Below are 20,088 nucleotides of genomic sequence, written 5' to 3' on the forward strand. Positions count from 1 at the left end.
ATATATAACATATATATATATATATGTAACACAAAATTAGGACAAATTCATTCCTTTTACATGCACATCAAATGAAACTTTTTTACCTGTAGTGTATGTTTGAGTTACACAACAGTCACACTTTATTATAGAACTTTACAAAAACTTCTGGTCTGAACTTTGAAAGTAATACTTTACTAACACATGTGACTTTATGATATAATACAGACAGATAAAGGTATTTCACCTTAAGCCTATATATGAGGGTGATTCAAAAAGCAAGATAACAAGAGCTCTCACAGGTATCATATCGCTCCTGTTCTTCGAATTTCCTGCTAGGCTTGCAGCAGAACAGCAGAGCTTTATCATACAGCCGTTAGATGGCACATATGTTGCATCAGACGCTCGCAATATCAGTTGGAAGATGGCTGTGGTCACGGAAACATGGTCAAGTGTGGAAGTGCGTAGTGTGATCAGGTTTTTGTACCTAGAAATTCATTGTCAACTGGTTTGGGTGTACAGTGCATGACCACACTCAGCCAACATCACGTGTGAATTGTTACAGCATTCCAGTTGGAGGTACTGGACCATCCTCCCTACATCCCTGACCTGGCACCCAGTGATCTCCATCTCTTCGGACCATTGAAGAACCACCTGGGTTGTAAGAGGTTCACAAGTGATACGGAAGTTCAGCAAGCAGTCATGAAGTGGCTTCAGGGACTTGACACAGATTCCTTCTATGAAGGCAATGATGCCTTGGTGTACCGTTGGAACAAATGTTTGGACAAACATGGTGACTATGTTGAAAAGTAATGTGTATCAGTGCCATACTACTGTGTATCAGCATATCTGCCTGTGGAATAAATTTTGTCCACGACAGCTCTTGTTACCTTACTTTTTGAATCACCCTCATACATAATGTTCACAACATCATGCTGATGTATGTTCATATTATTGCCAGTTGGAATTGTGAAAAAGAAAAACATGCTTCTTTATTCGTAAATCAGGTTTCATTCTAGCAAACATATTTACAAGTTCTGAATTTAATAACATAGCACAGGTATAGTAATATAAACAAATGATCGTTACTTTTAGAAAATAAACCACCATTGCAGTTACTGACATCATCTAGCAACATGATACTAATGAAACTGACAAAACAGTAAGGGGTAACAAGTACTCACGTTACTTGCATTATGTTTGTCAGTAACCATGTTTTATAATGTATTCATGTAATTCTTGGATACTGACAGTTAAAAAAAGTAACGAGAAAGTAACGTATGAAGTAAAATGAGTCAAATCAATACCAAACTGCAGAAGTTGTAAAAAGGAAGCTACTTAAAAAAAGAAATAGCAAGCTCTGGTCCAAGAAGTCAGAAAAACAGCAGTGATTGGACTCTATGCACCCACGTGCCACCCAATGAAAAGCCGTTGGCAAGCCTGGGCTCTCAGAGGGCTATTGTGCCACAGTGTTTAGTTTAGAAATTGTACTACCTAGGTATATGAAAATAATTAAATCAAGAAGAATTAGGTGGGCAGGTCATGTGGCACGAATGGAAGAGGAAAGAAGAGTTTACAGGATTCTTGTTGGGAAACCTGATGGTAAGAGACCTGTAGGAAGGTGAAGACGAAGATGGAGGGATAAACGTTGAGATGGACCTAAAGGAAATCGGTAAGGATGGAAAAGATTGAATAGATAGTGGCCAGGATAGGTTAGGGACAGGTGGAAAGCTTGTGTTGATGCAGCCATAAAACTTCGGGTTTAAGAATTCTGGGGAGTTAGTTAGTTAGGTACATGGAAATATATGTGTAAATTAGAAATTCAACTGCAGGTAAATTTTCCATAGCATGAAACAATAACTATTTGTATTCTGAGAATCAAGAGACTCAAATTATGCTGTATTCATTGAACATCAGAAGCTAGGGTAATGCGGGTGATAATTTACCAGTCTATAATTCAAACATAGAAAATTAGTCACCCCAGCGAAAAGTCCTTGCTTTGAGTCATAACTTGAGAGTGGGTGTTCTTTGTAAGTGCTCCTTCATCAATTTCATAGAATCATAATCATTCATGAAAACCACTTGAAGCCAGGTGTCTACATTTCCAATATAATCAAATGTTTTGATGTGTGTGGAGGTTCCAAATGTGATTTCAATTCTTCCATGCTTGTTGTACAAGTTAGTGTTCCAATTCTGGCATTAACAAATACAATGTGCTACAAGCACACTATGGCAGTAATATATTACTCTATGTTAAGTTGTTAACATTTCTTGCACAGAGGACACTCAATGTTAAGACACATGAACATTTTTATTACACTGAAACATCGACGCTTAATTCTTTAGAAAGACAAATCAACAAATTTCTTTTTTTATTTTTATTCTATTTTCTTTCCACGCAAGTACCAATAATAACGGTAGGTTGTGAAACAATTTTTACATATCACAGGCACTGTACAGAATGTGGCCTTTGGTGGATATGGTCTCCCTAATAGTATGAAGGTGATGATTTATTGTAATCAAGGAGTCCCAGGTTTAATTTCCAGTGGGAATACGATGTACAATGGTTCAGAGGCCTCTTTGCAATTCTATGACCATTTGCAATTAGTCTATCTGAGCGTAAGTGCAATAATTTTTTTATCTCTGGTGGAGTGATTAGCATATTGAGGATCCTAAGCTTGATTCTAGGTTATGACTATACGAGGGAAGTTGATCACACCTCCTCCTCCTCCTGGGTCAGACTTTTTAATAAAAGATCACCTGCAAAAATGTTAACAATTAACTTCTCAAAAAGAAAGTGATAGCCTCTTCTTATGGCCACAACCACTTTTCACTAAATACCCATGCACATACCAACTTGCATTCTCTCCATATTTGTTTCTTGCAGATTGTCTTAGCTCAGTAAATATTAGGAACGGACAGTGGGTTGACAAATGAAAAGGTAGGAGAAGGGTTATAGCTTCTGTTCTTAGTAGTCAATGCTATATTTTCCACTTATTTTGTTTAAGTATCCAATTTTTTAAAAAGAAACCTTATATTAAAATGAGGATTATAATCCATACAACTTCATACACATTGTTCCAAGTGACCTAATGGCTCTTCTGTTATTGTTGAAGTGTAGCGGAATTACTGCTTGTTAATAAAATATGATAAATTCATAATTATTGTAAAAGGAAACAAAAATAAATGTTTAGTACTACAATATTAAAGTCTGGCATAAAAAATAAAACTTTCATGACAATATCAAAATAAAATTTATTACCAAGGAAAACAAAGTGCATATATTACACAGACATTTTATGAAACTTGTTACACTGGATTTCAAGTTACTTTAACTTGATATATATATGAAAGGTTTTAACATTATATATATGTAAAATTTTCAAATGATTTCACACTTAGAAATTTTCACAATGCCATAAAAGTGGCTTCAATGAAATTTTAATGATAATCCTATTTTTATAAATTAAAAGAATCATAACTAAAGATAATGTACATGTAATGTTAAGCATGTTCCTTAACCAAGTCCAAAGGAATTTTGTGAACAATTTTTAAATGTCGAATCAAGTTTGATTTTTTACTTAAGACAAGATGACAAATTTGACATTTTGTTGCATTTCTATGGACATGTACATGTGACTGAAGAGAACTGTAATGCTTATATTTTGCTCCGCATGTTGGGCATACATATTTAGGACAGTCTTGCTCTTCGTGTTGATTCTCTCCAAAACCAAAGATCACTTGGCACGTTGCTGGATCTAACTCGTCAAATGCTCTCTCTAAGGAAATAAGATATGGACAATATCTCAACAAAAGTATATGGTATTTAACTTATAAATAGACACACTGGGATCAATTTTAAAGATTTTACAATTCATATATATTTGCCAAAATACTTGCTTTGACAAAAGTAACCGACAGTAGCATAAGTAAACACAATCACAAATTGTGATCTTAATTCTGTCGCCATTTTCTTAGTCTCCCAGAAATAGAAAAATTGGAAACAAAATCTTTAGTTACTTAAAATCACAGCAAGACACTTTCACAAGATATTTATAGAAAGTTAAGACAAATGTACAAATTATATCTTACTATAAGGGCATTAATAAAGTTAATATATTTCTCTTTACTTAAATTTGCAATATCTGATGACCACTCATGGCTATCAAACCAAACTGGTTCAGACTGTTAGATAATGAGTACAACCAAAGGATATGCATTATATAACAGCAGTGATGATTATGTTAACCTATTTATTCATAATGTATTACTACTGTGCAAAGATTCAATACAATATACAGGTGAGAAAAGATCTATCTCCTGCACTGTCCGCAAATTAGATATATGGGCCACCAGTTGTCAATTTCACTACACAACAATAAGAAAGTTGTACTCGTTATTGCCAAAGTCCATGAAAAAATCCCTGTTCATATGTACTTGTGTATTATCCTTTTCACTATAATCATTGAAGATCAGTTTCCATAAGATTGTAAATTTTCAGTCTGAAAATATTGTATATTTTTCTCTCTTCCCAATCAGCACAGTTGCCTTTCACAAAATGCATTTTGCACACCTGTAACTCTACGAATATGTATTCTGCCAAATATATAGGGTGTCAAAAGTCAGGTTACATAGGGATTTATAGTATATCTTTAACGTGTGCACCTTGAACATCAATGCATTTGTACACATGACGTTTCAAGTTCTCCAGAACCTTTTGCAGAACGTCTGGCATAATCACGTCTGCACATTACACAATGTGTTCCTTCATATGCTGGATATTTTGAATCTTAACTTAGTGGACGATCATCTTTAAAAAATCCACTGGTGTCACGTCTGGAGAGCACGGTGGCCACTCAAAAGGACCAAGGTGACAGATCCATGCACCTGGAAGCTGGACATTCAACCATTCACAGACAATTAACGAGACAAGGAAAACTTCCTACGTAACCTGACTTTTGCCTCACCCTGTAGATAGACTTTTTATTCAGTCAGAGTGATTTCTCAATTTCTATGTTACCACTGTTGTTAACATCAATATCTTACTTCATGGCTGCTTTATAAGTAATAAATAGAGAGCAACACACATGTATACTGTATGTATATCTTTGTGTGTGTGTGTGTAGAGATACAGACAATGCTAAGATCCCAGATTTTCAACTTTTTTAAGCACTTAATTTCAATTCCACAAAATGTGCAAAGTCAGGCAAATTTAATTCATTTTTGGCCTTCTTGTGAACATAAACTAACTTCTTGTTATTGATCTAATCATGCACAAATATACATGGAAGTGTAATCCAAACCAGGGAACTGCAATACATTGACTTCACAAGTAATTTTTGGTCTAAATGGTTGGTTATTGGGCAAATTGAGAATGTTAGTCTCCTGCCATCAAATATACCATTTGTTAATAAAATATGTGTGGGATATAGAGCAGTAAAAAACAAAATTACTATCGATTTTCTTTATTTCTCCAAAACTCTTTCACAACATTAAAAAAATAATTGTTACAATACCATGAGCACAGTGTAAAGGTACAAATGAAACTCTCTCTCCAGAAAGAGTGAGCCAATATTTTATAATTTACTTGCATGATATTTTAAGGAAGTTTGTGAACATCTTTCAAATGCCGCATCAAATTTGCCTTCTTGCTTAATACTAATTTGCAAATATGACACACAGTCTTATTCTTGTGAACTTCGATATGATTTGTAAGTGACGTGTAATGTCTGTACCTCGATCCACACAAGTTGCATTGGAATTTTCGGAGAGGGTCATACACTTTTCTCTCTCCACCACTCACACTCTCATAAAAGTAATTGGCCTGAACTGCACGGTGAATCTCATGAAATACTCCTTCTGTGAATGAAAGAGAAATACGGCATGACTTCCATCACTGCCCACATCACAGAGCACTTATGCATAATACAATATGTGAATTCAACTTCCATGAGAATGCATACATCAACAAGATTATAAATTTCATGGCTGGAGTTACCAAGACAAATCATATCTGGTAAAGAGAACACGTTTGTATAATGCAATTGATTATGAATTAATTAACAAAGTCAACATTTTAGCTACGTGAAAGTTACTCCTAAAATTTTTCAGTGCAATAACCCTTACACGAATTTATCATTCTCGACACAGCTGATGTTTTCAATACTTTGACATATTGTATTTGATATTATCGGACTCTTACAAAACTGACCTTTGAATGATACCAATTTCTAACATAGATCATTGTAAATGTGATGAAAACTATGAAAAAATTTATACTTTTCAAAATTCTAGTATGCAAAATTTCTTGTTCTTTTATTTTCTTACATGAAAATTTAATATGAAACCACTTCAGAACATCTATTCATCATCCAAAAAAACATCTTCGTTTACTTTTCAAAGGTATCAAGAACTATTCCATAAATGCCTTTATGTATGCATACACTCTATCATTTATAGCAAAATTGTGGATTCATTTCCTGGAAACAAAATTACTGCTGTCATTGGTTATAGAACACATGCATTTGTTCTTTTCTAAAATGCATAAATATGTGCTTCTCTCAGAAGTAAAGGAAGTAAAAAGCATACATGAATATTGCTAGGATTTGTACAATATTCCATTAATTAAAACTTTAATTTGTCTGTAGGTTCCAACGTAGACTTATGCACTGCTTTTAAATGGCGAACAAGATCATATTTCCTGCTGAGAACTATGCCGCAGATTTTACACCTCGTTTGATCCATATGGACAGACATATGAGAATATAAGGAGCCATACTGTCTGTACACAGCACCACAAATTTTACAAGGAAATATCTTCATTCCTTCAACAACATGTTCCTGACTTTGACCAACAAATGAGAGTGCAGGGATCTTCTCCATGTAAAATCCTAAAGAATAAAAATAATCCATATTACCACAATGTATGGCTAATTGTATTTAAAGATAATTGTGATGAGTGATGAACTTGACAATAGTTGACCTATTCTGTTACTGTTGTTGACAATTCTGAAGCATTAAAAAGATTATAATGTTCATAGGATATTATTAAAAATTGGAGTCTTACGATTTCTCTTGACCCTGGCTTACTTGTTTGAGAAAAAAATGCAAACTAATACATCTCTTCACCTGCACTGGAACATTAACAGCATTTTGCCACCGTTTTTTAAAGCTGTGAGCACCAGCATTGTGGTTCTCCTAGCACGAAATGACTAGTTAAAAAAAGTTTCATTAAAATAAAATACCATCCAAACAACTCTAGCATTTGTCATATTCTTAACACCTTTATATTTTTAATTACCTTCAAAACAGACACAAGCACAAAAAAATACTGCTATATACCCTTTTATTGTAAATTACTAGTGGACAGCATCACGTGGGTCAACGTCAGACCATTGCACGAAGTATTCATTATCAAATCTTCTACTACTTGTGTACATTTAAAATATATTAATTTTGTGTTTTCGTTTGCTGCATATGCATAAACAGTGATATCTGAAACACTAAAAATCAGGTAAAGAGCAAATTTGCATTTTTCGAACTTACTATGCATAAAAATGTGCGTAGCAAGGGCATATATTCAGGGCTATCTGTGAAACCTAGACTCTGTTACCAAAATACAGAAAAAACATCTATCAAAAAATGTGCATAAAATTGTTCATTTCAACAATAAGATGGACCTAATTTCTTAGGAGTTTGAAACCTTGCCTGTGAGGCTGCATGGTTAAAACATGGCGAAACTACCACGAGAACCCAATCAATGTTGCAAACACATTTATCCCACCATGTAATTTCCCCAGGAACGGGAAATTATGGAGCTAAACTGTTACAGGGGAGGAAAAAGGGTTGCATATGGCAGGGAAATTGCCCTCTTAACTTTCTCAACAACCTTGGCCAAATGTTGCAAACCCATTGTTATCATCATGTAATTTTCCCAGGAAAATGGAAGCCAAATTATCACAGGCAAGGGGAAAGGGTGGTATACGACAAAAAAATTACCCCTGGAGCAAGAACATTGTTGAACGCTTGCAGATGAGTTGAAAAAGAGGATGTTGACCTTCAAACAACCAGAGAATTTGTTGGCTGACCAGGAATGTCCATGAGTGCATCTAAAAATAACTGAAATGACAAAGACCAGTTCTAGTCTTGATCGCTCTGAGGGGTGTTAAGGATTCCTTGGTGCCCGGAATTTATTTAGAGGCAGCATGTGAATGAAGTAGTGAGCGAGTTATTGAATTATATTTTTGTGAATGGTATGTACTGTGTTGTGTAGTGCACTAAAATGAGTGACATAATTAACAAGGTGTTTACTCAGCTTACTTATTAAGATAAGCTCCAAATCGTTGTGGATTTTTGTTTGATGTCCACTTTATACACAGATAGGCTAAGTGGGATTGGACCTACAATTAAAGTGAGATCTAAACCACTATGTACAGAACACGGGACCCCTCAATTTCAAGGCAATGACATTACAACTACACCAACGAGGAGACCCCAAACATCAAATAGTGAAAATAGGTAGGAAGAAGTTTATTTTTATTCTCATATATAGGCCTACATAAGTATTTCACAATATTTTTTTTTGTATGCGTGGAATTATTGAAATCCTTTCTTACTGTTTTTCTTTTAATGTTACAGTGTACTTTTCATATTTTATTTATGAGGTATGTATTTTTAATCACAATACCACATCACTTCAAAATACCAAATAATTAACAAAAAGAGTCCCCCATCCCCACAACTTAAGGCTCACACTAACAAGCCATTCAATTCGGTACAAACTGGTCAGTTTTCGGATCAGCATGGGATGATGCCAAGAAAGCTGTCACATCTTCTGGCACATACAGGCTGCAACCGTAAGCCAAGTGCAGCATTGCAACCTTCAACCATACTGAGTTGCAAATGAGCATTACCCACTATATAGTGAAAGCTGTTTGACTTTGGCTGTGGTGGCTCAGTCGGTAACGCGTCTGACTACCATGCAAAAGGTCCCAGGTTCGATCCCCGGCCGGTTCAAATCTAGGAACTTTTCTAACTTTGGAAGCGGCCCCGCCACCCACCCAGCATCGAATAACATGGGTACCTGAAGGAAAACCTGGGGGGTAAAGGTGGTCGGGGCATGATGCTGATCACATCACCCCCACTCATGACCCAATCAAGAAAGTGTGGGGTGTTACCCCCACACCCCCTATACGCCTTCATGGCATGGTGCTAAGCACAGGGGAGCACTTTACCTTTATCTTTTACCTTCAAATGGAACATTGTAGGTCAAGCTGAAGAAATGGCACACATCAGGTTGTTCCTAACTTCAGTGAATTTTACATTAGCACATCACACTTTATACTTTCACTATCTATACCTTCCAGGCACATATTGTAAATGGGCATGTTGAGGATCACCCTGTACATCACAGTTTCCCTTCCGAAGAATGTTAATAAAGAACTTGTTTGGAAAGTGAGAACTGACACTAATTGTACTTATTAGGATATTGCTTTCAGCAGAGTTCCTTTCTTCTTCTTCTTCTTTGATTATTTTACATCACTTTTTCTACCTCTTCAGTTAATCACGATAATGAGGATGAGTGATGAACTGATGGGTCAAATGCAATGATACATCCATGGGGTTTGAACCTGGGACCTCTGACTTTGTAGCACAACTGATACGCCATGAAAGGCAAAATGTTTAATAAATATTGTTTTACATTTATTTTATGCAAATCACAGACGTCACCCTCCCCAGAATTGATCATGAATTCAATGGATACAAAGGCGATCATTTTAGCTACTATGCTATTAGGTACACCTTATACGGTCTGTACAAAAATAAATATATTCCTTCAATTGGTTCATACTACTGGGAGATATCCGACACACTGTTACTACACGTATTCCTGCTCTTCAAACACATGTCTGTAGAGTTCCATCAATTTATTGCATGAAATACTAATGTTGAACATTATCTTTCCCCTCTTTTGCTTATACCAACATCACGTTTTCAGAAAGAGCAATCTTCTTTGATTTCATGAGTATACACACACACAAAAAAGAAGAAGAGAGAATTACTAATGTCCAATTCAGATAGCATGGCACCACCATTCAGACACTGGTTTTTACATAGCCAGTGTTGGTTTCAAATAAGTTTGATGAATTAGATGCCCTTAAAGTACTTATCCTCTTCTCACACACACACACACACACACACACAGTTATTTGAAATTAGTAACCTTACGCCTGCTCAGATCTGATATACAGATATACATAGCTTTGAAATACGTTGTTCTAATTCATCTTTGCACTATTATTTAACATTGGATTTTGTAGAACAAGACAACATTCCACACCACTGAAATCCCCATGTCACATATGCAATTAATCCAGTCCAATGAAGTGGAGTGAAAGCTTGTGGCTTAGATTTTAAACGTGGCAATATTGTGAAAGTTTCCGGTATACTTGAATAATTCATGACTTGACAAAGGTAAAGTTGCCCATGCATACAGCACCGTGCCATGAAGGAACATTTAGGGGATCTAAGGGTAGAGCCCCACATATTCTCAATCTCAGCCATTTCGGAGAAGTCATGTGAACAGCACCACACTCTGGCCACCTTTACCCTCCAAGGTTGCCCCCAGGTACAAAATTAGTTTAGGTAACTAATTTAGAATAACCCCATGTGTAAGTGCTTGTGCTTGAGATGACTGTAATATACTATTTTGTAAAGTAGATGCAAATCATATGAGTTTATTTTCCTGAGAAATAAAGAAAATACTTGTAATCTCACTGGTATATTGAGCAATATCTTATACATAAACACATCACGTAAATAAAGTCTTACACTCTTGTCCAATGCCATTGGAATTTCTATTGTCTTACAATAATCTCATCTGCTTTACATCATACAAAACTTATCATGGTTTTCAAAATACAGTTTTAAAAATGGACTTTGCAACTGACAATTGTAAATTATTAATTACCGAGAAAATTTTACCCACAACACGTACAGTTGCATTTACATTATTCAGTTCTTTGGACTAGTCTATTTTATGAACAGATCTCAAATGACGTAATAAATGGTACTTTCTACTTAAAACTAAGTTACAAAGATGACATTTTGTTTCATTCTTGTGAACCTGCATATGGCAATACAAAGATGAATACTGCTTGTATATTGCTCCACACTTGTTACAACGGAAGCTTACACCATCAGGGGACACGTGAACATGACTCCACTTGGAACCGAGAAGTGAATTATCCCATCCCTGGATTTCTCCTACGGAATAGAGATAAGCAAGTGTGAATATTCCAGTACTTCTTTTTATGTCAGTGATTAAATTGTCATCACACAAAACAAGTATATTAAATTTATACACATAAAATGTAAAGATTTTGATATGAAATGCAATGAATGGACAAAATAAAATATTAAATGTCCATTATGACACATTGAATATAAGTGAAATTTCGCATTTCAAGTATTTTACAGCATTGTAAAAAAAATGTACACTCTGAAAATAGGCATCACACTACTGGAGCAACAACAAGCAGCATTCCAAGTACCGAAGGTAGAAGAGTTATAATACAAGGAATCTAAAGAGTACATTAAACATTACTAAATTCTAAAACCTGTTCCTATTGAAAACCATATTGCTACCGTGCTTTACATGCACACATAAAAACTAGGACCGAGTCGATACCGATATAGTATCGGTATCGGGAAGTATTGGTTGGAATTCTTCTACCGATACCAGAGATACTTTTCCAGCATTTTGATCTTTCATGGGGTCCGCAAAAATCACATGTGACACTTTCGCAAAGTATCCTAGAAATTATGCAAAATTCAAACTTTCTATTTATTTTGCACCAATTTGGCATGAAAAACTGGATGTTGTGGTTATACAGGGTGACTCAGACATGTATACCCATTTTGGAATGAACATTACAGTTAATTGTACACCAAACTGTATTATTTTTGTTGTATAATGTGTGTGATCTATTGCCATTTATTTTACATTTATTTATTTATTTATTGCAGTTACCATGGAGTCGTGGTCGGTGGAACATCACATGTTCATGTATGATGCCTATGTTGCAGCTCAGAGTTTCAGCACCTGGTGGTGTTTTTGGAGTTACAGTGCCTGTTGGTCGAAACTGCTTAACCCATTTTAAGATTGTTTTGCATGTTGGAACTGCTCAATGCCACCTTATGTGGAAGTGCCAGCGGAATAACCTCCGAGTTGCTGTTTCTCACATAGGCATCATACGTGAACACGTCATGTTCCACCGACAACGACTCCATGGTGACTGCAATAAATAAATAAATAAATGTAAAATAAATGGCAATATATCACACACATTATACAACAAAAATAATACAGTTTGGTGTACAATTAACTGTGTAATGTTCATTCAAAAATGTGTATACATCTCTGGGTCACCCGGTATAACATATATTTTAATATTATGATTTAATTATTGAATATTCCAAAGCAAATTTCTTGGTAAATTAAGGCATACAAGCGGAGAATAATATACAGTATGTAAACTAATATTGATCAATGTTTTGAGCCACTTTTATATATTGCAATTTTCAAAGTATCGGTATCAGTGGAAATTGGTACGAGTATCGGCATTGGCATCGGTATCGGTTGAAAGTGGTATCGGCTCAGCCCTAATCAAAACCTATTTTAAACAATTCCAATAAGAAAGAAATCTTTCAGTATATTAAAAATTATCTGTACAACTTCTATTTCATGACATTATATATATTTGCATACGATGTTGGAAAACATAAGATGTAAAAAAAGAAATTAAATAAAATGAAGTGAAGGAAATAAACAGCTAAAGATAATATAATACAGAATCGTAAACCTTAAATTTGGAAAATCATACAAAATAATACATGATCAACCTACATTAACCCTGACACCATAAAATCGGATATACAGGCATTGTAGATGCATATGTATAATATTTTTTTATTAAATAGATAGATATTATATTAAAATATCAATAATTGAATTCAAAATAATTAATGTACAGCATACAGACATCTATAGCATTTTTCAGTAAACTTTATAACCTGCTACAAACATTATCTGCTGGTCATGCCTCAGAGACCTTCTATTAAAGAACAATTGTGGAAGTTATGCCAAAAGGCTTAAATTCCCAAGAGAATACCATGAATATATATTTTTCACATGTAATATTTTAATTACTCCATGTTAATATTGTATGAATATATTTATAACATCGGGGGTTTCCTAATTATATTCATCCAAAACAAAGTTCCTATCAGACAGACACAAATAAGTAGCAGGGGTGTCGGTAGGAAGAAAAAAAAAATCAGAAAAACATTATTAGGGTGTGGCACAGCCTAAGATACGGAATCTCAACAAGTCTCTCAACCTACAAGAAAAGTTCTCTATGACAAATATTGCAAGCTATTACTTTTCCAGAGGCCAGATGAACTACATTTATAAACGAGAAACATACACACATCTATTTATTTGACATTTTACTAATTTTGGTGGTCTTTGGCACCATCAACTTGGTGTTTTCACTAGAGTTGAGTCAATGAAACTTCGTATCGATTCCCATCCTAACCACTAACTCTCTAACCTTCTTAAACCCGAAGGTTTATGGCTGCAGCAACACAAGCCTTCCATCTGTTCCTATCCTGAGCAAGATCAATCCAATCCCTTCCATTTTTTTTAGGTCCATCTCAACATTATCCCTTCATCTTCATCTTGGGCTTCCTATCGATACCCATAAACATGGCAATATTCTTATCGATTCCCACCAATACCAATGTTTGAAAAACGTAAAAAAAATAACATTGTTCAAAATATTGATAAATATTAAATGTGTAAGTATTCCACTCAAAATTATAGGCAGGAATTTACCAAGCTAAACACATAAAATATTCAAGAATTTCATAAGAATATTAAAATACATGTTATGTAATCATAAAACCACATTTTTCACACAAACTAGTGAACAAACTGGCAAATAAATTTCAGCTGATGCTTTTTGATATTACCAATATATTGCCAACAGAAAAAGGTCAACCTGATTTTTCAGTGTTAAGCTTGATCCAAAGTTTCAATGAGGACAGTGACAAGGTGCACCAAAACTAAGGGACAGTCAAATTAATAGACATTCATACGTGTTTCACGTTTAAAAATATTTCATTTCATTTGCAGTTTATCAAAACATGAAGAAGTAAATCATTGGCTTCCCGAAACTTCAGCACATAAAAAGCATGTGTTAAAATTTTGCTAAAAGTGTGCCATCATAATGGTTTCAAACACAAGGAGCAAAGAATTCCGCATTGTGGACTTTTCAACCCCTTTATGTAGTTAATCCTTAGTAACTACGTTCATGTATGCCACAGAAATGATTCAAATACAGAACAACATAAGTTTATGCACTGTAATTCAGTTGTCAACTAATTTCTGATGCTGTTAGTTGATCATTTTAACAAAGGCAAGAAAAACAAACAAGAAAAGAAGTTCTCCAAAATATTTAAAAACAGTGTTGTTTCCATAAACTTAATGCCTTTGTCTGTATTCCCGTAATTTCACCAAAACAAATTCACAGACTGCTCCAGATATTTTAAAACAAATGCCCATGCAATTTGGCACTGTTTAGGTGCTGGAGTTATTAAACACACATGTGTGATTATTAGCATTATAAAGCCAATCATTCATTTCTATTTCTAAATATAGTACGATGCCAGGGGCACCAGGGTTGAACCTGACCTGGGCATGGATGTGAGATTTCCTTGATCAATTTCATCATATCACCCATCCTCATCTTCATGATTATTCAAAAGTGACAGAAAAGAGAAGTAAAATAAAGCAAATCAATCAACTAATTCTAAATGCAACAGAAGCTTAGTTTCAAGTTTAACAGAAATAAAAGTATGAATTTCTCTTTTAACTGGTAATCTATTACCTCTCAAAAATTATAAAAAATGAAAAGATGGTTTATATCGCAAATATTTATTTATAACTTGGAAGGTATACATTATGCAATACAAGTGGACCTTTAAATAAAAAGAACAAGATACTTTCTAATTTTGTCAATGTCTTCTGCAAAAGTCAAGATATTTGAGTGGCTCGGGAGTAAATCTTGATCATCCACAAAAGTATGCAAATGAGGAAACATGTCAGTGCAGCATTGGAATATGACTTTTTTTTTTATTCCACTGAAAAAACATTATGTCTTACACATTACCCAGATGTTAGTGCATATTTCTGCCAATTACTAGGTAAACTTTTGTGGAGCAACTGGATCAATATTACCTTAATGTTAAATGGAATGTGAGTTACCAAGTTTTACTCATGAGCTGTTTATGTATCTTGCTTAATTATATTAAATTAATTTCCAGTAAACAGGTGTGCAGCTAGCTCAAGGCTGCCCATGTTTCAATAACATGTGTCTCCTCAAGTTGTCACATCGACTGAAGATAGTATTACATATTGGGCACACTGTTTTCCCCTTATGGAAATCTCTGTGTTTCAGAATTGAGTGCCGACTTTGAAATACCTTGCCACATATCTTGCACTCATACACGTTACGTGACTTATCACTAGTGTTATAATCTTCTGCCTGTTGCCTTTCAGCTACGAAAATTTGTCCTTCAATAACTAGAAAGAGAAAAGCAACACAAATGACATTTGCAAGATACTCTAAATCATAGTTAAGAGTTTTGTGTGAATATGCTCTATAAACATTAGCAATGAATTATACGAACATGGGAATAGTACATTACCAAATAACAAAAACAACAAATCAGGTTAATTATTATTAAAAGATACCAGCACCATCAAAAATAGTATTAAAAAGGTAATCTACAATCAATATGTAAAATAATGTAAAATACTGTACAAACATGCTCTCTCATTCAATGACAATTATCTGAAGTTATTGAAGTAGGAAAAATAATTGGTGGCAGGAGGTAGGTGACTGAAAGTACACACTAATTCTAAGGTTAATAGTTATCTACAGTATATTGGTATTATAATTTTAATTAATATATTACCAACAATTTGCTGCAGCTACTCATTTGTGAACCATTTGAAACAAAGATGACAAATTAAAAGTTTGTCTTTTCAGTGGAATGAAAGACTGAATAATAATAATAATTAATAATACATTTTTAAAAATAAAATAATAATAAAAAAGTTGCATTTCAATGCTTCACTACACAGCACTTGTCTAGTTCCTCTCATTCTGGTATTGCCAAAATTGTTTGTACTGTTTCTCCATAGTGGATGGTTAAGGTGCTAACAGTAATGGAACACACACACTCGCCTTCTTATTTTTATTGCATTGTTTCATTTTTATGAAGTAATATAAGGTGGAGATACTGTTGTGCATTGCTCTGGATATATCAAGAAATACCACAGGGAAATAATGTGCTTTGTCCATTTTTAGCCAAATTAGGTAAAGGTGCTATCACAGCTTTGTGAAGGGTATTTCTAAGAATTGTAGAATACTAGAATGTACTTTTTCCATCCATTACAAAGAGGTTTAGATTGTGTATAAAGGGAAAGACGTTCTCATGACAATGCAAACAGGGAAATAACATGCTCTAGTGCAAAATCTATAAAATGGACCAAGAACGTTCTTTCCCTGTGGTCTCCTTTCTCCCCCTCCATTGCATTTTTGAGGATGTTTGGACTTTGTAGAAGTAACACTCTTCATTTCACACGACTCATCAGATAGACAGACTGCAGAAATATATAGGTGATGAGAGATCACTTTGCTCTAATCACATAATATAATTATGAATAATTTGAGAGACATGACTCAATAGCTGTGGACTTTCTTTTCTGCAATTACAATATTATGACCTTTTGGAAATTGTTCTCAGTTGTAGAAGGGTGTGGGTTATGCACGGTGAACAGCCACACCGAACTCCAAATCGAATTTAGAACCACTTTGTTAAAAGGCAATAGATTTGGTTATCTTGTTATTTGCACTTTCCTAATACTAAGTGGAGTCCAAGTGGACCCCAGCTCTAAGTTTTTATTAAAATATATGGAAAGTAATTTAAGAAAAGAACCAACTGACATCTCCTAATGGCAGTAGACACCTAGATTATGTGTACTAATGTTTATTGCAATAATATTAAGAATTCCATAAACCACCATGAAAAATCATTATTGTAGTTGTATATGGGGTTCACCTGGAACTTGGTTGATTACATCAATTCCATATCATAACATTAGGAAGGATATGGAAAAAAATAAATAAAGGAGAAACAGATGGGTTTGATGAATCAGGGGGGAAAAAAGAACAAGACTATGATCACAAGCTTTACAAATACATAACACACAGTGTTTCAAAATGACGTGAACGATTTCAACCTATTATATTTTATTCATAAATTGTCAAAATTAGATACAACTTCACACATATGTAATATAACTGTCCAAGTTTAAGTGCCAATGGTTATCGCGAAGTTAACTCGCAAATGCTCAATGTGAGCAGCCTTCATTACTCTGTACACTTCAATATGGTAATCTAACTCCATCTAGACACACGTTTCAGCATGTTCTCATCAATAATTTGCACCCCTGCACTCTAATAAGAGTTCTTTGCTAGCGGATCTTTATGAAATCGTGTACAAAACTGACGTTGTATGCTCACGACCAATTATCACAAAATGCTTTCTCCTCACCACTGGCAGCCTTTTTACAGCTGGTCAGGCTGGCATCTGGTGGTAGATTTAGAACTACTGGGAGCGGGGAAAAGAAAAAAAAAGTAAGGATGTGTTCGAATGTATTTCAGAATGCATTTTTATCATTCAGATCATTTTGAAACATCCTGTATAGTACATGCCACAAATAAACATAGATTTGTATACCTTTTTAACTCTTTCAGATGACTCTCCATGCACTTGCAACAGATGACGTTTCATGCTATATATTCGGCAAAGCACTATGTGACAAATAGGGCACTCAGTTTGCCCTTTATGAATGTTCCTGTGAGCTGACAAAGAACACATTTGTCGAAAATGTTTCCCACATGTCTCACATCTATAAATGTTTCTGGAGGATTCATCAGAAGCATATGGAAAACCACACTTATCTTCTTCGTTCAATCTTCCCAAGCCTTCAACTACTGGCCACTTTAACTGGACTGCAAGAAATATGTTTCCCTATCACAATGAGATTCAACTCCAAATATCAACACACATAAAAAGATGCAAGACACAATGAAGGAAATCTCCCCTTCAAATTTGCAGTATATATGCATAAAGTATACCATTAACAAGTTTATATTAATATTAATGTTTCAGAAATAATTGAGGGGTTACAAAAATGTATTGCAAGGTAAACTACTCAACTTCCATTAATGAAACCAGTCCAGAACAATCGAGGAGCGCAAACAGATTGTAAGTGTACATTTTGTTACGCTGAGAGTTCACATCGCAGCCACTAGGTGACACTCAAATCACTCACAGTGTTTTGTTCAATGTTTTTGTCCCCAAGATCACCGGACCTTACACCATCTGAGTTGTTTTGTGGGGTTTCATCGAAGACAGGGTATTCGTCCCACCAATGCTGCGTGATATCACAGACCTAAGGGAGCTTATCATCACAGCGATATCAACAGGCCCATGTTGATGCAAGTGTGGCAAGAAGTAGACTATTGTGTCGATGTGTGCTGTGTCACCCGTGGTGCACACATTGAACCTTTGTAGGTGTAAAAATAAACCTGTTTGCGTTCTTTGTTCGTTCTGGACTGGATTCAATGTAAGTTCAATACTTGCAATAAATTTTTGTAACCCCTCAATTATTTCTTCTCACCCAGTATTTCTTCCCACCCTAATTATTCCTATAAAACTGCAATACCTTTAGAAAATCAGGTTATTAAAAATGTACATAAACTGCTAAATGTCCAACAAATTTAGTAAAGTTGAACCATATGCGAATTTTTACTTATTGTAACAGTGTACTGATAGAAAATATATCAGTGCCAATAACCAGTGGTTATCTTCTAGGCAAAAAGGTTCTGGAACCCTTCGTAAGTCGGTTTGCTGCATAATAACAATGCAAAGTTAATCATAGCGGGTACTGAAAAGTACTATGGCATATGACTGCACATCTGTACATGTTGTTTTGCTTCTTTCGTTATTCAAATTATTAGTTCTTCTTCCAAGCTACAGGGGCTGTTCGGAAAGTTCTAAGAATCGGATAGAAAGAAACACAATATCAGAGTGATTGAGGTTTTATTTTTCAACATAATCTCCTCGAAGGTTAATGCACTTCTGCCAACGGCCTCCCAATCCTTGACACCAGCAGAATATGTGGATTCGTCCAGGTCTGCAAAATAGCCTGTCACTGTGGAGATGACTTCTTCAATGGACTGATATTTCTTACCAGCCAAGAATTTCTTCAGGTTTGGGAACAGGTGGAAGTTACTGGGGGCAAGATCAAGAGAGTACGGGGGTGGCGTAGCACTTGCAAGCGAAGTTCGACAAGTTTCCGGCCTGTGATCGTGGCTGAATGAGCGGGCACGTTGTCCTGCTGGAACAGCACTTTCTCTTTCTTCATGTGAGGCCTCTTCTCTTGGATTGCCACCTTCAATTGGTCCAGGTGGTTGCTATAGTAGTCTCCATTGATGGTCTTGCCTTTTTCCAGGAAGTCTATCAAGATGACTCCTTTCGCGTCCCATGCCATCACCTTGCCTGCCGATGCAACAGCCTTTACCTTCTTTGGTGGCGGGGAATCTGCATGCTTCCACTGCTTGGACTGCTCTTTTGTCTCAGGCATGTAATGATGAACCCAAGTTTTGTCCATAGGGACGTAATGCCGCAGAAACTCTTGAGGATTCCTCTAAAAAAAAGCGCCAAACATTCAGTGGAAGTCACTGTGCGAACACATTCTTGCTCCGGTGTGAGCAGGCGCAGCACCCATCTCGCCAAAAGCTTCCTCATGTGGTGTTCTGTCCACTGAGATGCCCACTTCTTGAGATATCTCCCGCACTTTCAATCTTTGGTCAGCCAGCACCATATCATGGGCTTTATCGATTGTTTCTGGTGTGATGGTCATTGGCAGACGTCCACTGCGGGGGTCATCTTCAACGCTGTCCCGTCCAA

The 20,088-nt window shown here is 35.4% G+C and overlaps 1 protein-coding gene across 23 annotated transcripts in view; it reads right to left on the reverse strand.

Annotated features, from left to right (window-relative positions):
- Positions 1-20,088, reverse strand: part of LOC146001468 (zinc finger and BTB domain-containing protein 8A-like) — a 212,921-nt gene that overhangs the window by 76,891 nt on the left and 115,942 nt on the right. Inside the window, exons 6-7 of one of the 23 annotated variants that reach the window (XM_083138805.1) lie at positions 17,851-18,125; positions 15,490-15,625 (exon numbers count right to left, since the gene is read on the reverse strand). The exons of 18 other annotated variants lie outside the window; for them this stretch is intronic. In XM_083138805.1, coding sequence (XP_082994931.1) covers positions 15,602-15,625; positions 17,851-18,125 — 299 coding nt within the window. In that variant the 3' untranslated portion in view covers positions 15,490-15,601. Of the gene's footprint in view, positions 1-5,491; positions 5,839-6,400; positions 6,870-10,837; positions 11,245-15,310; positions 15,626-17,850; positions 18,126-20,088 lie in introns of those variants that run through there. 4 more of the 23 variants (XM_083138821.1, XM_083138818.1, XM_083138827.1 and 1 more) reach the window with 4 other exon arrangements.

This window comes from Lepisma saccharinum, chromosome 17, assembly GCF_977018435.1.
Source record: "Lepisma saccharinum chromosome 17, izLepSacc3.1, whole genome shotgun sequence".
NCBI classification, from domain to species: domain Eukaryota; kingdom Metazoa; phylum Arthropoda; class Insecta; order Zygentoma; family Lepismatidae; genus Lepisma; species Lepisma saccharinum.